The 16,871-nt window shown below is 43.6% G+C and overlaps 1 protein-coding gene across 2 annotated transcripts in view; it reads left to right on the top strand.

Moving 5' to 3' along the window:
- Positions 1-16,871, top strand: part of LOC130129794 (cullin-1) — a 56,558-nt gene that overhangs the window by 24,620 nt on the left and 15,067 nt on the right. For both annotated transcript variants that reach the window (XM_056299445.1, XM_056299446.1), the window contains exons 2-9: positions 6,179-6,593; positions 7,437-7,611; positions 8,219-8,386; positions 11,838-11,888; positions 12,379-12,469; positions 13,128-13,291; positions 15,700-15,862; positions 16,613-16,743. In XM_056299445.1, the coding sequence (XP_056155420.1) occupies positions 6,454-6,593; positions 7,437-7,611; positions 8,219-8,386; positions 11,838-11,888; positions 12,379-12,469; positions 13,128-13,291; positions 15,700-15,862; positions 16,613-16,743 (1,083 nt within the window). In that variant the 5' untranslated portion in view covers positions 6,179-6,453. The remainder of the gene's footprint in view (positions 1-6,178; positions 6,594-7,436; positions 7,612-8,218; positions 8,387-11,837; positions 11,889-12,378; positions 12,470-13,127; positions 13,292-15,699; positions 15,863-16,612; positions 16,744-16,871) is intronic.

Raw genomic sequence — 16,871 nt, 5'->3', positions numbered from 1 at the left:
ACACCAGCCCGTCAGTCATGAAGCAGAATTTTGTTAGGCGGTTCTGCAATTCCATCAGCTACTGTTTTTTTTTTTGTTGTTTTTTTGCCACCTGGGCTAGCGTCACTCACTTTTGGTATTGTGATATTTGTCTGATGTAAACATGCCTTTAGTTATAGTTTTGAGCACATGTGAAATAGAAGTCTGTGGTTAAGCTGCCATACTGAAGGTGACCAAATACTAAGCAGTGATTCTACCAGTACAGTGTAAACAAGTTGTGTATATGTGTATATTAGGGTGCACGTGATAATCTGTTTTTGTGACGGTGTGTACAATGTACACACCATCACAGCAAGGGTTGACTGCACCAGTATCTAGCAAGGGTTGACTGCACCAGTATCAGTCATGCATTTCTCAACACACTTGCACACTTTGACTTAGGACAGTGTGGCAACTGTAAGCATGACTTGTAATATTTCTGCTAGTCAGGTATTCCTTAACAAAGGGGCACTGCTGCAACATGCAAGATGAACATGCCCTTTCAGGGTCTGGACTAGATTTCAGTGGTCGGCTGAGAGCTAAATACTATTTCTGTTGAAGCCAGGCATAGCAGTGGTATGTACGTGTGTGTTAGTCTGGTGTGACCCATACCTGAGGTGTCCACGCCCGGTCGGAATATGGCCCAATGCTTGCTGGCAGTTTAGTGCTCAAATCCTGACCAAACAGGCGAAATACAGCTAACCCTAAATGCATCTTACCTGTCAGTTACACCTGTTTACCGAAACGTCTTGATGCACGCTCAATAATCCAGGTAAGAAAATCAAAGAAGGTTGAATCGGTTCATCTGTCGCACCCATATTCACATGAAACTGGGTTCGGTCATTATGCGTCTGTCGCCATCTTACAATGCTGTGATTGCAACATTCCCAAATCCCCTGTGACTAGTACACATTTATGGTCACACCCATATTTGCATATGAAACTGGTCGTTGGTTTCGGTCGTTATGCAACTGTATTGTTTGTAAGGGGGGGGGGGATACCTGCAGTCAGCTTAGACTGAAGAGGTCACTTAGTTGAGTGATGAAACGTATCTGTCAATAAACATTGTATCTAGATGAACCGATTCAACCTTCATTGTTAACCGAAACATTTACTATAAAAAGTAAACAATATACAATATAAAAGTAACAATATACAAAACAATAACAAATAGAAAATATTATTGGACATGCATAGGCCAAACAAACCCATACACAAAAAAGACCTGTGGCAGATGTGTTAAATGGAGAACTGAGCCTGGACCTGATCTGTATCAAAGTACATCCTTGGGCTGGGTAGGTGACAGGTCTTTTAGCTTGAAGGCAGCAGTTAAGCTTCGTTAACAGTGAGAGGAAGTAAACAGCGCGGCTCACCTCACACCCTCTCCTCTGTCTATCAGACTCCAGTCACATCCTGAGTCACTGGCCTTAATGGTGGTGAATGGCCAGACTGGCAGAGCTGCCTGCCTGCCTGCCGATGCTAAATATAGCTCTACTGCTTGGATGTCAACAACAATAAACAGCACTCTCTCTCTCTCTCTCTCTCTCTCTCTCTCTCTCTCTCTCTCTCTCTCTCTCTGTCTCTCGCCCCCCCCCCGTGTCTCTGCTATTCTTTGTTTCTCTTTCAATTTCTCTCCTTGTCTGTATTTTCAGCCCTCTGTCTCTGTCTCTCTGCTAGTCTTTCCCCTCCTGTCCCTTCATCTCTTTCTGTATTCCTCTCTATCCGTCTCTTCCACTTCCGAGATGTTGGCTCTGCAAACGTTGGCTTTCACTTACTTCCTTCTTGTGTACTGACCGTGTGGATGTAATTACATTAGCTTAAATGCCGTGGCCTGAGACTGTTGTTAAAACCGCTATAAAGTCACATCATCCTAAGGCTACTTCCTGTTCACCTAGCCTTGACAGCTGTATTCAGACACTCCTTTATAGGATGAATGAGTTTTTTTTTTTTCTGACTTGTATCTGTGCTTTAGTCATTTTTTTGAGATTGTAAGGTAGCGTTGTGGTGAGAGACTGTTCTGTGATAGGAATGTTAAAGGTGCAAATCCACTGCCTGTCTAATTTGCACATCAATACGGTGACCTGTATCGTTGCCTTTTCAAATCCCTAGACTGGATGAAGTACTAAGGCCTGGGCAGACAGTTGAGGTGTTGGTTATATCAGGACATAAGATACAGCCATTTTGCTCTTGTGCAAGGCACTTCCCTCTGAGCTTCCTGTCTGCAGCTAACTGCAGAGCAGCTAATTGTCGTTAGCTGCTCTGCACCCAGTCTGAGTAATGTATGCAGCAACATGAGTTTTTGGTTATCACAAATGGATCAATAAAGTTTTAACTTTTTTCAATGGGCATGTGTCCTGAAATAGTGCTTTAGAAAAAGGGACTAAATCCTTGCTAGCTCAGACATTGATGGATTTTCTGGATCACAGGATTTGCCGAATGCCTTAAAAACTTATCATTCCTCTTTGGTATTTTGTGCTTTATTTTAGTCCAGTGTTGGGAGAACCAGGTCCAGCAAGTCAAAGTCCCAGCTGTGTATTTGCTCCACCCATATACTAAACCAGCCGATTCTAATCAAACCCACTCTTAAGCAAGGTAGAGGAAACTAGTAAGGGGGAATCAGCTGGTCAAGTGCATGTGTAGGGCAAATACATGGTTAGGACTTCCAGCTTGCTAGACCTGGCTCTCCCTCCTCAGAGACACAATAATGTTTAACAACCATGGGGGTATAGGGCTGTCCACACAATTTTCAAAGCTGGGCATTAAGTCAAATTTGTAAAAATGATTATAATTCAATTTCCAAACTATCTGTTGAATTTTGTTTTGGGGGGGGTGCATTTTCATTGGATTTGCTGTGTGCCACACTGACTTATCGTGTATCCTGCCTTATCGTGTGTCACCCTGGTGAAATACTCCCTTTACCTTCTAATTTCTCCTAATTCGCACATGCTTGTTAGTAACGTGGTAGAAAACACTGGCTGGCTGGGGGTCCCAACTCCTCACCAGGTAGTGATTTTTAGAAGGTATTTGGATTCCCCTCATTAACCCGCAAAATCAAGCCGAAGGATGCTGTTTTCTATAGACTTTGAAAAGTTTCGTTTAGCGCAAAGTACCAAGGACCTCGTTTGTAGTTTCACACTAGGTGCAGTTTGTTGAATTAGAAACACGGGGGGCGTCTGCGTAGTGTAGCGGTCTATTCTGTTGCCTACCAACACAGGGATCTCCGGTTCAAATCCCCGTGTTACCGCCGGCTTGGTCGGGCGTCCCTACAGACACAATTGGCCATGTCTGCGGGTGGGAAGGCGGATGTGGGTATGTGTCCTGGTCGCCCCCTCTGGTCGGTCAGGGCGTCTGTTCAGGGGGAGAGGGAACTGGGGGGAATAGCGTGATCCTCCCACGCGCTATGTCCCCCTGGTGAAACTCCTCACTGTCAGGTGAAAAGAAGCAGCTGACGACTCCATATGTATCGGAGGAGGCATGTGGTAGTCTGCAGCCCTCCATGGATTGACTGGGACGGCTTGGAAGAGAGGGGTAATTGGCCAAGTACAATTTGAGAGAAAAAGAGGGGGGGGGGGGGGAAGCCACAAAAAAAGAAAAAAGAAACACGGACAGGTACCGCTGTCTCTAAAGAATTAGGCATGACCAGCTGTTTCCCCCCTCTTAAATAAACACCAAGTCCGCTTCTCACCAAGTTATTACTGTCATTTCATTTGGCATATATCATTTGAATTTTCTTAAAAACAATCATCACATTTCCATCGTGAAGAAAGTACCTTGCTGTTGCATGGTGTCCCATACATTGACTATCCTATGGTTGCCCATCACACCATCAGCATTGCCTGCCACAGAGAAAATTGGACAACATTTAAAATGGATGACATTTGATTTTTATTGTAGAGCTGTGCTTTAACACAGCCTTGACTTGCTTTTTTATCACGCGTCCGAGTGCTTACTTGCATCAGTCAGCCATGCATTTCCTCTCGCACACAGAGGATGTTAACAGAAGAATATTTTCCACACACACCAACCAAGCTGCTGACAGCACCTGGAGTTGGTTGCTAACCGCCATAAACTTAATTTTTTTTTCTTACATTAAATTCAAATGAGTTAATATTTGTAGTATAACAGTTTTAAATTATCAAATTTAAAAAGCTTCAAATTTAATGTATTGTTAAATTGTATTTAAAAAAATTTTATAAACCACTTTAATCTTCAGACCTTGATTTTCATTGAAGAATGAATCCCCACCCCACTGTGAGCATGACCCACTCCAACACCATCACTGTGAAGGTCCAAGTGTGTGGGAAACTTTACTTTGTCGTCATTTGTTTTGAATCATTAGAATATTCTGGGCCCTATAACTTAGGGAGTCTGTGTCTATAATTTAAGGAGTGTGTCATTCGTTTAGGACTCAAGTTTTGCACATCTTATTTTAAAAGTAGTTAATCACAGAGGCCAAATTAACACGAGGCTTTCTTAATCACAGTGACCTCTTCATTTTTCAGTTTTCCACGATTTTCCAAGAAGATACCTTATCTGTAAATTTAACAAATACTGATAATTTTGCAAAAAGAATGCAGCTCAATGTCTACTAACATTTTTCTTTTATTAGTCTGCTCATAATAGCAGGTGGTATAGGTAGTACGCATTATAAAATGAATGGAAATTAGGCAGTCAAATAAAAAAAAAAACTTCTCTGCAGTGTCTGTTTCATGCTTCCTGATTGTTATATGGTGCACAAATTAAGACTAAAGCTCTTTCAGGGTGGCTATGCTGTTGATGATTTTGTGTCATTGTCGGCTCATATGTCGTGTGGGGTCCCACAAGGTTCAGTCCTCGGTCCCATTTTGTTCAGCTTGTATATGCTCCCCTTTGGTCATATTATTCGTCAGTTTTAGATTGTTGCCTACCACTGTTATGCAGATGACACCCAGCTTTATGTATCATTTAAATCTTACGAGTTTAAAAATCTGGATACTCTACATTGTTGCCTTACTGCTATCAAAGATTGGATGTCACTGAATTTTCTGCAGGTAAATATGGAAAAACAGAAATCTTGGTCATTGGCCCAGACCAGGTTCCTAAGAGTATTAGTCCATACCTCAGGCGGGGATTATAAACACATCTAGTAGTAATCTTGGTGTTGTGTTTGATCAAAACCTGCATTTTGACCATCACATTAAGAAATTGCTTCAGTCTTGTTTTTTTACAACTCAGAAATATTGCCAAAATCAGTTCAGCCTTGCCTAAGAACGTTGTTGAGCAAATCATCCATGCTTTTATCTCTTTCCAACTGGATTACTGTAACTCCATGTTCTCCTGTTTAAGAGAATCTGCAATTGCTCGGCTTCAACTGGTTCAGAACGTGGCAGCCAGGTTTTAGACAAACACCAAACGAAGAGAGCATATTACCCCCATTCTGGCCCACTTACATTGGCTTCCTCTACGCTTTAGCATTCAGTTCAAGATCCTCTTGATCACATTCAAAGCCCACCATGGCATGGTACCCTCTTATATTTCGGAATTTATAACCAAATACTCTGCACCAAGATTACTCAGATCTTCTGACCAGTTGCTCTTAACTGTCCCATGGTCCAGGTTCAAAACAAAGGGGGACCGTGCTTTTACTGTTTTAGCTCCAACACTATGGAATTGCCTCCCCCTCTCGTCAGATCAGCTGAGTCTGTACCATGTTTTAAAAACTTTTAAAAGCCCACTTGTATAGGCTGGCATTTTTATAAGTTTGTTACTCTGAAATTCCTATTGGTTTTACTTGTCTTTTAATCTTGTTTCGTTTGTTTATGTTTTATTGTTGAGTGTGTTTCTGTTTTATAAATTGTATTTTTTACTTGCTGTTTTCATGATGTGTACTATTATGCATTTTATCAACAACTGTGAAGTACTTTGTAACTGCTGTTTTGAGAAGTGCTATATAAATAGTTTACGTACTTAGTACCAGTTCAGGTATTTCTTGTGGATGTTGATGCTACAGTTTTAACCACGGTAAAGATATCTTGCGTCTGGCACCACATAAGCCCTAGAAATTAAATCCAGGAAAAAAAACCATGAGTAGATCCTCTCCAATAAGCCCAGTGCAGGTAGAACCCAGTCAATGTGTGCAAACCCTCATCTTGTTGCTTTCCCTTGTGATTTTTCTGTTCAGGTTATCTGGTGAGGCGCGTTGAGGCTGTTAGTCGGAGGCGCGCCACACAGCGCCACACAGCACAGCGTTGTGGAGGGGAAAATACAGCCTTTCTCTAAACTCAACAGGCCGCTACCTATCGCGCTGCTATCGTGGCAGATGGAATCCACAGTCTGACAGCAGAGTGACACCAGAGAGAACCAATTGCGGAGAGGAGAGAAGCGCTCAGCGGAGCAGGGAAGGGAGGGCACTGTTCGCCAGGGAGGAGAGAAGCGGTTAAGCAGAGGGGTACTAAGATGTCGTCCAACCGGACCCAGAACCCCCATGGACTGAAACAGATCGGGCTGGACCAGATTTGGGATGACCTGCGGGCCGGCATCCAGCAGGTGTACACGCGGCAAAGCATGGCCAAGTCACGCTACATGGAACTGTACACGTATCCCACATACTATGAAATGGGTTCAGGCGGGGTTTGTGGGAGTGGAGGGTGGTTCAAAGTCAGCATCCAGATGTATCAAATCATATTGTCGTTCCTACCAAAATTCTGGTCACTCTTTTGCTGTTGCTGGGAAATTGCCCTATTCCACCACTGACATTTCCAGGCAACTGATCATGATATACGTACACTGAACATAAGCAGTGTGCCCTACCTACACTTAATATTATAAACACTCAATATTCTCTTGTTAAATAATGTTGGCTCCCTCATGTTACCTGTCCCGCCCTTTGGTTTGGCCTGCAATAAAGATCTTGTTACGCCGCCCTCCATTACAGTCTTAAATGCATCCATTCATGTAAGCTGAAACTTATAAAGCACTGACCAAATGCTTCACTATACAAGATATTTCCCAGCCAGAATAAACGGGGTCATCCCACACATTTTCCTGCATCAGCCTCTAGCCGATAACTGTACCTTGGTCTGGTTGGTAATGGGTGTTTTTATGAAGTTTCGCTGAGATGTTTTCCATGAGAATCAATCATCAGTTTTATGTTTCACTTGGCTGTTGGTCTTATCGGGTGAAAGTCGTGATGAGCAAAGTACAGTAGAGTGAGCTTCAGTGTCTGGATCACCTGTATTTCAAGCTGCCAATGTTTTTAAGAACAGCTGTTACAATTAGTAATTTGTAATTTTGGTGATTAATTAAAGATTAATCGAACCTTGAGCTTATAACTGTCGACCATTCGCAGGCACACGAGTTTAAATTAACCACAAAACGTCCAAGTCTGTGATGCTCATCTCTGCATGGCGGTGTTTTTGTGCCTTAACCCTCTCCATCAGACATGTATATAACTATTGTACCAGCGTGCACCAGTCCAGCCAGGGCAGGGGCTCTGTGCCCCCCGCCAAGCCCTCTAAAAAAACCACCACACCAGGAGGCGCCCAGTTTGTCGGTCTGGAGCTGTACAAGAGGCTCAAGGAATTCCTCAAGAACTACCTGACCAGCCTGCTCAAGGTGAGCCTTCGTCTGCGCCGCTCAGCCCTTCCTCACTGTGTACACGCACCACCGGCCACCACCCAAATGCTGGTGTGTTGGACTGGTGGTCGGTCAGATTTGTCTCATCTCCCAGCCAGTTTGTCAGGCAGCCAGACATCATTTGGTGGTTCTGTTCAGTCGTTGCATTTAATCTGTTTAAGGGTTTAATAGCGGCTGGTCAGTATTAAGATGAGCAAGCTTCTGTTGTACAACTGGAAAACGATAATTTCCCCATGGCGAAACTTAGACACATACTGTACACCCTTAGTAACAACATATATTTGTCCCTTTTCTCTTTAGCAGTCACACAACATCTCACAACCATCTTAAAGATATTCTGGGGCTATGCCTTGCCTAACTTCCTTGACTTGTTCTTTGTACATTCTTCCATACATAGTTCATTGAAACCTAAATGTTTTGATCCACCAAGGATCTTTCTCAGGTTACCTGGTTGCTCAGTGACATCCTGCTTCACCTGTTTTCATCTCTTCCCCCCCTTTTTTCATTTCATTTTTTCCTCTTCCTCCCTCTGTTAATTTGCTCTCCACCTCTTCGTTCGTCATCCCCTCGTTGTCTACCAATCCAGGATGGAGAGGACCTGATGGATGAATGTGTGTTGAAGTTCTATACCCAGCAGTGGGAGGACTACCGTTTCTCCAGCAAGGTCCTCAACGGAATCTGCGCCTACCTCAACCGCCACTGGGTCAGGAGGGAGTGTGACGAGGGCCGCAAGGGCATCTATGAGATCTACTCGGTACGAGCCTTTTGTTTTCTTTACATCACATAAGTACAATGTAAACAAGCAGAGCTTGGATTACTGTAACTGTTGGCAAGAGATGCATTGCATTTTAGAACAGCACTGTTGCGAGAGACCCCCTGTATCCCTAATAATGTATCTGCATCCAGATACATTGTCTGGATTAGGAAAAATGTGTATTGATACAAGGTTTTAAGACACAGCTTGGCTTGAGATCACGATGTGATCTGAACACCTCAAAAGGTAGTTTGGCTCGTATTGTGATTGGATCTTATTTGGAAATAGCCAGGTGTAAATGCAGTCCGTACAGCATGCGCTCATATAGGGCTGGGCATTGTTTGGATTTTAACGATTCTGATTCCGATTCCGGCGGCACGGTGGCGCAGTGGTTAGCGCGGTCGCCTCACAGCAAGAAGGTCCTGGGTTTGAGCCCCGGGGTAGTCCAACCTTGGTGGGTCATCTCGGGTCGTCCTCTGTGTGGAGTTTGCATGTTCTCCCCGTGTCTGCGTGGGTTTCCTCCGGGGGCTCTGGTTTCCTCCCACAGTTCAAAGACATGTAGGTCAGGTGAATTGGCTGTACTAAATTCTCCCGAGGAATGAATTGGTGTGTGTATGTGCGTGTCGACCCTGTGATGGCCTGGCGGCCTGTCCAGGGTGTCTCCCCGTCTGCCGCCCAGTGACTGCTGGGATAGACTCCAGCATCCCCGCGACCCTGAGAGCAGGATAAGCGGTTCAGTTAATGGATGGATGATTCCAATTCGGATTCTGCTTTTCGATTCCGGTTCTTAACGATTCTCGATTCCGGTTCTTTGAGAGGCGGGGTCAGAACAGGTCACATGCTTCTTTCACAGAAGAAAAATTTATTTAAAAAATCTCTATGCAAGCCATTCTGTTTTAAGAACGGATCATTCATGTGAATGTCTCATTCTTACATTTACAACAACTGTCTTCATACATGAAGGTGAAGAAATAAAGACACAGTCACACCCTGGTCCGGACTACCAGGTGTTAAAGCTCCTTAAATTAGAAACAGTTCTTGTTTAGAAAAATGAGCATACCTGGCTTCTCACGCTGTATACGTGAGCGTTCAGCACAGAAAAAACACATTTCAGTATTTGCGTACAGTTTATAAGTTGTTTGCTGTCTCGCTGTTGTGAATAAGACAAACGTTGTTAATGTTCACCTAACCAATTGCGACGAGGTGCTGTGTGCTCAGGGTTGTCTGAAGAGGACACCGAGGCAGGAGATGGAGACCGATGCAACGTGTCAAACACGGTACACTGGTTCATTTGTACACCGTGTAGGCGAAGGTGTTCGGCCATATTTGTTGTGCGTCCTCCCTTGCATGACATAATTTTGCCACAGGTGTTGCACTGTGTCAACCCTTCATTTTCAAGGCAAAATGAAGCCACACTTTCGACCGCCGCTTGCTCTGGTCCGTGATGGCGCACACTTAACTTACAGAGGCGGAAACTACGGAAGCTGCATGCCGCCACCACGGAAACTGAAACAAACTTTAGCGCGAGTGAAATTTATTTAGGAACCAATAGGCGGAATCAAAATTTGAATTTCTTAACGATTCCTTCGGAATCGGAATTTTAGAACCGGTTCCAAGTTGGAACCGGTTCTAAAACTCCGATGCCCAGCCCTACTCTCATTGGTGGGGAAAAGTACATCATCATCCCTACAGCCAGTGGTCAAAAGTATTGGGCCTCATTCTGAAGTTTGACTTTTCTTCAGACTCACCCGACGTTGACATAAACCCCTCCCACAAACAAGTCTCTGTAGTGACATACATGGTATTGTTTTGGTTGACCCGTGTGTTTGATGACGATAGACAGACTTTCAATTTTCCCCTAAAACTAAAGATAAATGTCACTGACGGTTTACTTTATGTGTTTATCACCATGGGAATGTAAAGCTGTCTGAGACTTACTATGCTTTAGGGCAATGTGAATAGCGTTGACTCGATCCAGCTATCACATCTAGATAGAGATGGCATGAATATTAAGAGGTGTAAATGTGGCAGACGAGGCCGGTCATGCGTCAGCATCAGTTAAACAATCCACCATCTTTTGTTGGTAGTTTAGCAGCTGGCTCCCTCATGCTGTCTCCTAGTCGGTCTCACCAGAGCTGTCCCTCAGCAGGAATTATGCAAACACCGGCTTTTCTGAGATGAGCTCGAAGCCATTATGCTTAATAACCTGGCTCTTGTTTGTGCACCGCTACACAGAATAACCAACAAATGAATCGTTCATAATGAGCCCTGAAAAATTATAATGCACATCCTTAGTGTAGCTGCTTCTGTCCACCTACCACCTCTTTTTTTAAAGCTAGTTTTACTGAACAGATGCGGGGTCGTGCGGTTTTCTAAATGAAAATGACTTGTTGACAAACTGGTTGAAGCACAGCACCCTTTTGCTGCTGGGGAACGGTTTTCTTTTGACTCGCAGTGCCGTAGGTTTCCACTGCAGAAAGCCAGAGCAGCATGCCGGTGCTGTGAAGCGAGATTCTCGATAGGCCACCCATCCTTACAGAGGTACTGGCATCAAAATCCGACTTTCCCCGTTGTTAATCGACGTAAGGAGTGTGGATGTGATCGATGACACAAACGGTAGCCCTAAAATCACATTTATGACCGGACGAGAGATAACTGATTTCTGGTTGGCGAAAATGTGGTAACTTTCCGCGTCATGGGTTACCATTAGCATAGAGGGCGTGTCTGTAGCGGGACGCTATAAAAGTGGAGACGCCCCTTTTGGCTCGAAGGAATACGGCTGTATTGGCTGAGCAACATATTCGTGAGGCGAGTAGTCAACTTCCACTGAGAAAGAGGAATCATCTTCCACATCCTCAACCTCAAAGCTGCTGTCGGTGGTCTCGTCGCTCGCCTTTTCTTTTTTTTTCTTTTTTTGGTGACGTGACGACAGAGCAGGAAGGGGGCTGTCACCAGTGAATTTCTCATTTTTCTACAGCAAGCGGCAAAGCCCCAATGTTTAGCCCACCCAGCCACACCCACACGACCACCCTGGATTTCAGTAGCCAATAGCTATGAAATCATAAAACCACACCTACCTTTCGGTTGTAATTCAAACCACCCATGTTAAAAATGTGATGCTCAGAAACAGCATGAAGGTATCTCTTTAAACCTCAACATATGGTTTACTTGGTCTCATGATCTTTTGTTTAACCTTCATATTCTGTACCTCCGCTCTCTTTCTCCCTTCTCCTCTCTCTTCCTGCCCCTCCTCTCCCTTTCTCATCCTGCCCCTCTCTCTCCCTCCTCTCTCTCACTCTCGCTGTCTATCCCTGCCTCTCTCTCTCTCACTCATTCTGCCCCCCCGCCCTCTCTCTCTGCCCACTCTCTCTCTCTCTCTCTCTCTCTGCCCACTCTCTCTCGCTCTCTCTCTGCCCACTCTCTCTCTCCCTGCCCCTCTCTCTACTCCCAGTTGGCGCTGGTGACCTGGAGGGAATGTTTATTCAGACCCCTCAACAAACAGGTGGGTGTTGCTCATCTCACCGACATGTACACCCTCCGTCAGTTCATTCACCATGGTCGGTTGAGCTCATTCATTGAAAAATTGCATAGTGGGAGAAGCTCTAGAAGTGACTAAAACCATTTCAAAACACAAAAATGACAAGAAAACTGAATTTCAAAGGATGGCATCTGAAAAGGAAAGGGTTTACTGTCAAAATACATTGAAAAAAAAGCCAGTCCATGCAATGTTTTTGCCTGATGGTGTAATTCCCTGCTGGATATCATGTCAAAGAAGTTCGTATTTTCCTGAGTTGAATTTCATGTATTTTGTATAGTTATACCCTCTCCTACTTATTTTACGTGATGTACTTTGTGGTTTGCGCTTGTTTTGTTTTGAGGTGAGATAAAGAATTTATCTCATCTGTTTCTTACCTTCCTTCTGCTTTATCAAAGTTTTATTGCCACAGATATAAAACTAATCTCATCATCTTGCTCTCTCACTCTCTCTCCAGGTAACAAATGCTGTGCTGAAGCTAATAGAGAGAGAGAGAAATGGCGAGACCATCAACACCCGGCTCATCAGTGGTGTGGTCCAGTCATACGGTATGTAGTCACTTTATTAACAATACCAGCCACACTTGTCTCATCATTGAACACAGATGCCATTTTTATTTATTAACTAATTATTTCATTTAGTTTTTGATATGAACCCTATATAATTTCAGGTTAAGTCAAATGGTTCATTAAATGCTCTTAACAAGCAGGTGCCTCACAAAGTGCTTCATAGAGACCTAAAGACATGAAAGCAGATATAAAATGACAGTGGAAAAGCACACCACAAGTGTCCCCTGATGCACTGCTGGCTTTTTTAAATTATCCTGAAACGGGGTGTCTTAATGATGTTTAATCCCCTTTCACATTTCCATTATTTATAATCAGATGATAACCGCAGTCAGTGTTGGACAATTTCACTTAATTTAGAATGGCATTATTTAAAGAACTCTGAAGAAGTGTGGTTTATCCTGTTGTTCTTGTCATGGTTGGTTGTTTGCAAAAATACTTGATTGTCATGGGGGGGGGGGCTATCATCTTTATCTGCAGTGTTGAAGTCCTTTTCGTAAGATGTCTTCCTAAATGAACCAAACTTGCTATTGAGTTGAATCACGAATGCATAAACACTAGAGAGGCTAATTTTCATTCCTGTTAGAGCATGGTATGACATCTGACCGTGTTCTCTCTTATGGTACATCTTCCCTCCCAGTTGAGCTGGGTCTGAACGAGGAGGACGCCTTCGCCAAGGGCCCCACGCTGTCCGTGTACAAGGAGTACTTTGAATGCCAGTTCCTCACCGACACAGAACGTTTTTACACACGGGAGAGCACAGAGTTCCTCCAGCAGAACCCTGTCACCGAGTACATGAAGAAGGTAAGGCGGGGGTGAAATTCAGCCACCTACCCACTTACACCTACCACAACTGACGCACTAAACACAATACAGGGGCTAAATAAAACTGACTGAATAACAAAAATCTGCAGAAAGTGGGTCATCTACTTATGGGTATATACCCAAAATGGCTCAAGACATACTAGCATGGTTGCTTGTATTACTGTTTATGTGCCAGTACTTCTTTTTACCGTCCGACCCAAATGCATGTGTGGAGTGGGAAGAGGGCTTTTTTGGTTTGTGGCTCTATCCGTTTGGGGCTCCATGGAGTGTTCCAAGTCTCTGGGAGTTGGTCGTTCTGTGGTTTCAAATGTTTGGAAAAATCCAGCGTTGGACACATCTGCCCGCTGATGTTGTTTCCAAATTATTTGCCCTCTGCGCTGCCCTTTTTATGATTGTAAAGACTGTCACTGTACCAGAACCTCAGCCACCAGGGCAAATAGCCACCAGATCAGGGAGGGTTGTTAGGAAACCCACCCGCTTCAAGGACGTGATTATGTGAAAGTAAAATGTCGTCACAGACATTGGAAAAGAAATATTTTTATGTTTCATTTGAAGACTGAAGCTTAAAGTGTTGTTCCTGCTGTGTTGGAACAGAAGTGTAACTTTGAAGAGATGTTTTGAAATCCACAAAGGGAGGAAAATCAGGAATCAGGAACACTTTTATTTGTCATTTCACCTCTGCACATGAAGTGAAAGCCCACAGCAGTACAACATACAGACGAAGACACATTTAAGAACCACAAGAACACACATATTCAAACTAACACATATATCCAAAATAAATAAATGAATCACTGTCCAACAAACGCCAGCCAGGGTGACTGTCGGAACCGCCGGTCTGCGTGGGCTAGCAGTTAGCCTAGCCTGCCCCGATTATGCGTCCTGTCAGACCACCCTCCGTGCTTCCTCTTCGGGCGCAGCTCCAGGCAGGGGCCGTGGTCTCTGTGGCAACCGGACGAAGCAGACCAAGCCCTCCCAGCCGATCCAGCACCAGCTCTCCCAACCAGACACCCCTGACACACCTCCCCGCACTCCACACGGCGACATCAAAAACACCGCAGTTAACGCCAGGTGAGGCCGCCGCCAGACTGCCCTCAGTGTTATTGGAAGTGCTGGTCTGCATGGGCTAGCATTTAGCTTAGCCTGCCCCTCGGTGTTACCTCTTCGGGTGCAGCTCCGGGAAAAGCCGCGGTCCCTGGGCCCACAGCACAGCAGACCAAGCTCTCACAGCCAACAAACAAAGACAAAAAATTTAGACTCAGATGTGGACAAAGACCCAGCATTGACGGTACTGAGTGAGGCCACCACGAATGTGGATTCGCACCGCCATCTTCCCACACCGGTACTAGGTGAGGCCGCTGCGAACGGGAATTCGCACAGCCATCTTCCCACACCGGAAGTGGAAAATGTAGTACAGTTAAAATACCACGAGACTACGGGAGAGAGAGGGCGCTAGATACGAGAGAACTGACGGCATGTTTGAGGTGATTCGGTTGACGATAAAAGAAATAAAGTGAAGAGATCAGTTTCTTTATTGGACAACACAACATTTATTAAATATTTATTATATATTTATTAAAACAAACATTTTTAGCAAAAGCTACAGCTTGTATAACAATTGTTTCTGTAATTTTATTGTTTGCACTTATCTAATTTTGTTTTATGTCTGTAACTGTTTCGAAGTTGCTCCTCTCTGACACTCTTGTGAAAACGATGTTTAGATAAAGATAAGATAAATGGATTGGTTACCGACCTCGGGTATGGTGAGATTACACCACCCCCTTTGGTTTCGGTTTTCTGCAGAATTTTAACAGCCATCTTGTCTGAATGTACGGAGCCCCTGAGTAGTTATGTCAATTTTTTTTTTTTTGTAGTTCGTTTGCTCGTTTTAGTATGAGCGAAATGTTGTAGTAAAACGAGCATTGTAATACATACACACACACACATATATATATATATATATATATATATATATATATATATATAATAGAGGGGTGTCGGTTTTTATAACCCAATGTTTTCCAGTCCTCTACACTGGCATGTTGCTCTTACTAGCTAAAACAGTGCAATCTAACCAGAGTAATGAATCATGCAATGATACTCCTATATAACATTTTATGATTCTTTCAGAGCTGTCTGTGTTACATTTTATTACCTTGTTATTGTTACCTTGTTATTACCTTGTAGTACAACGTTCGCTTGTTGTAATGAATCGTTCGCTCGTCTTGTCGTACATCATTTGCTCGTAGTACAAAAAAATTGACATGACCGCTCGGGCTCCATATGAATGGGACACATACATGATCTTATGTGTGTATGTTTCGATGTTGGTCAGGGTAATAAATGTGTTTTCCTGTGTGTGTGTGTGTGTGTGTGTGTGTGTGTAGGCAGAGGCTCGTCTGCTGGAGGAGCAGAGGCGCGTCCAGGTGTACCTCCATGAGTCCACCCAGGACGAGCTGGCCAGGAAATGTGAGCAAGTCCTCATAGAGAAACATCTGGAGATCTTCCATACCGAGTTCCAGAACCTTCTGGATGCCGATAAGAATGAAGGTAGGTCTAGACCCATGTTTGTGTGTGTGTGTGTGTATCTTGGAATTTTAGATGTTTTTACATACTGTGAGTACGTTCATTATGTTAAAATTGAGCGATGCACGTGTACGATGATGTAATTGTACTGTAATTACTGTGTAACATAACCATAGTAAAGATAGCATGACATTTGATATCCATCTTATATCAAGTTTAACAGCTGAATACATTTTGTCCTTGCTATGAATAATTCAGAATATTTGTGTTTGGCATGATGTCATTTGTGAATTTATCCCATGGGATGTTTGATGTCTATTATAATTGTAATATTATAATGTCTATTATGATGTCTATTATAATTAGCACCACATAATGACAAGGTAGCCAACTGGTTATAGAAGATTTATTAAATTAGAGGAACTAAGTGGAAATAGTAATTTTTTTATTAAAATTTATTATATGTTGCAAAAAACAAAAGTTTTGATGCCCACAATTCCTTGAGGAGTCATGCAGTAAGTCCTGATGGAGATGCATCTGTGCTTCCTGACTAAATATCCCTCAGAAAGCTTAAAGCCCAGCTGAGGAAAACACTGCTGATATTAATGTAGTTTCTCTCTTTTTGTTTGTTTGTTTTGTTGCTACATTTCAGATGTTTTCTCAATATTGACTTGACTTGACAGTGTGTGGGAACATGTCGTGTGACACCAGATCCATAACATGATCATAACATTCTGATAACCCTGTCATGATCCTCTTTCTGCTTCTTGTCAGACCTGGGGCGGATGTACAACCTGGTGTCGCGGATCACAGATGGCCTGGGCGAGCTGAAGAAGCTTCTAGAGACTCACATCCACAACCAGGGCCTGGCTGCCATCGAGAAGTGTGGAGAGGCCGCTCTCAATGTAGGAATGCCGTTACCGCCGCCAAATCAAAGCTTCTGTAAAAGCCGTAACTTTGGTCTTGTAGCGACAGTTTTCATTTAGAACTTCATGCCGGCCATTTTTTGTTATTCTTGTCGGTGGTCTTACAT

Source organism: Lampris incognitus, chromosome 19, assembly GCF_029633865.1.
Source record: "Lampris incognitus isolate fLamInc1 chromosome 19, fLamInc1.hap2, whole genome shotgun sequence".
In the NCBI taxonomy this organism is placed as follows: Eukaryota; Metazoa; Chordata; class Actinopteri; order Lampriformes; family Lampridae; genus Lampris; species Lampris incognitus.
This window is presented reverse-complemented; position numbering and strand designations above follow the sequence as displayed.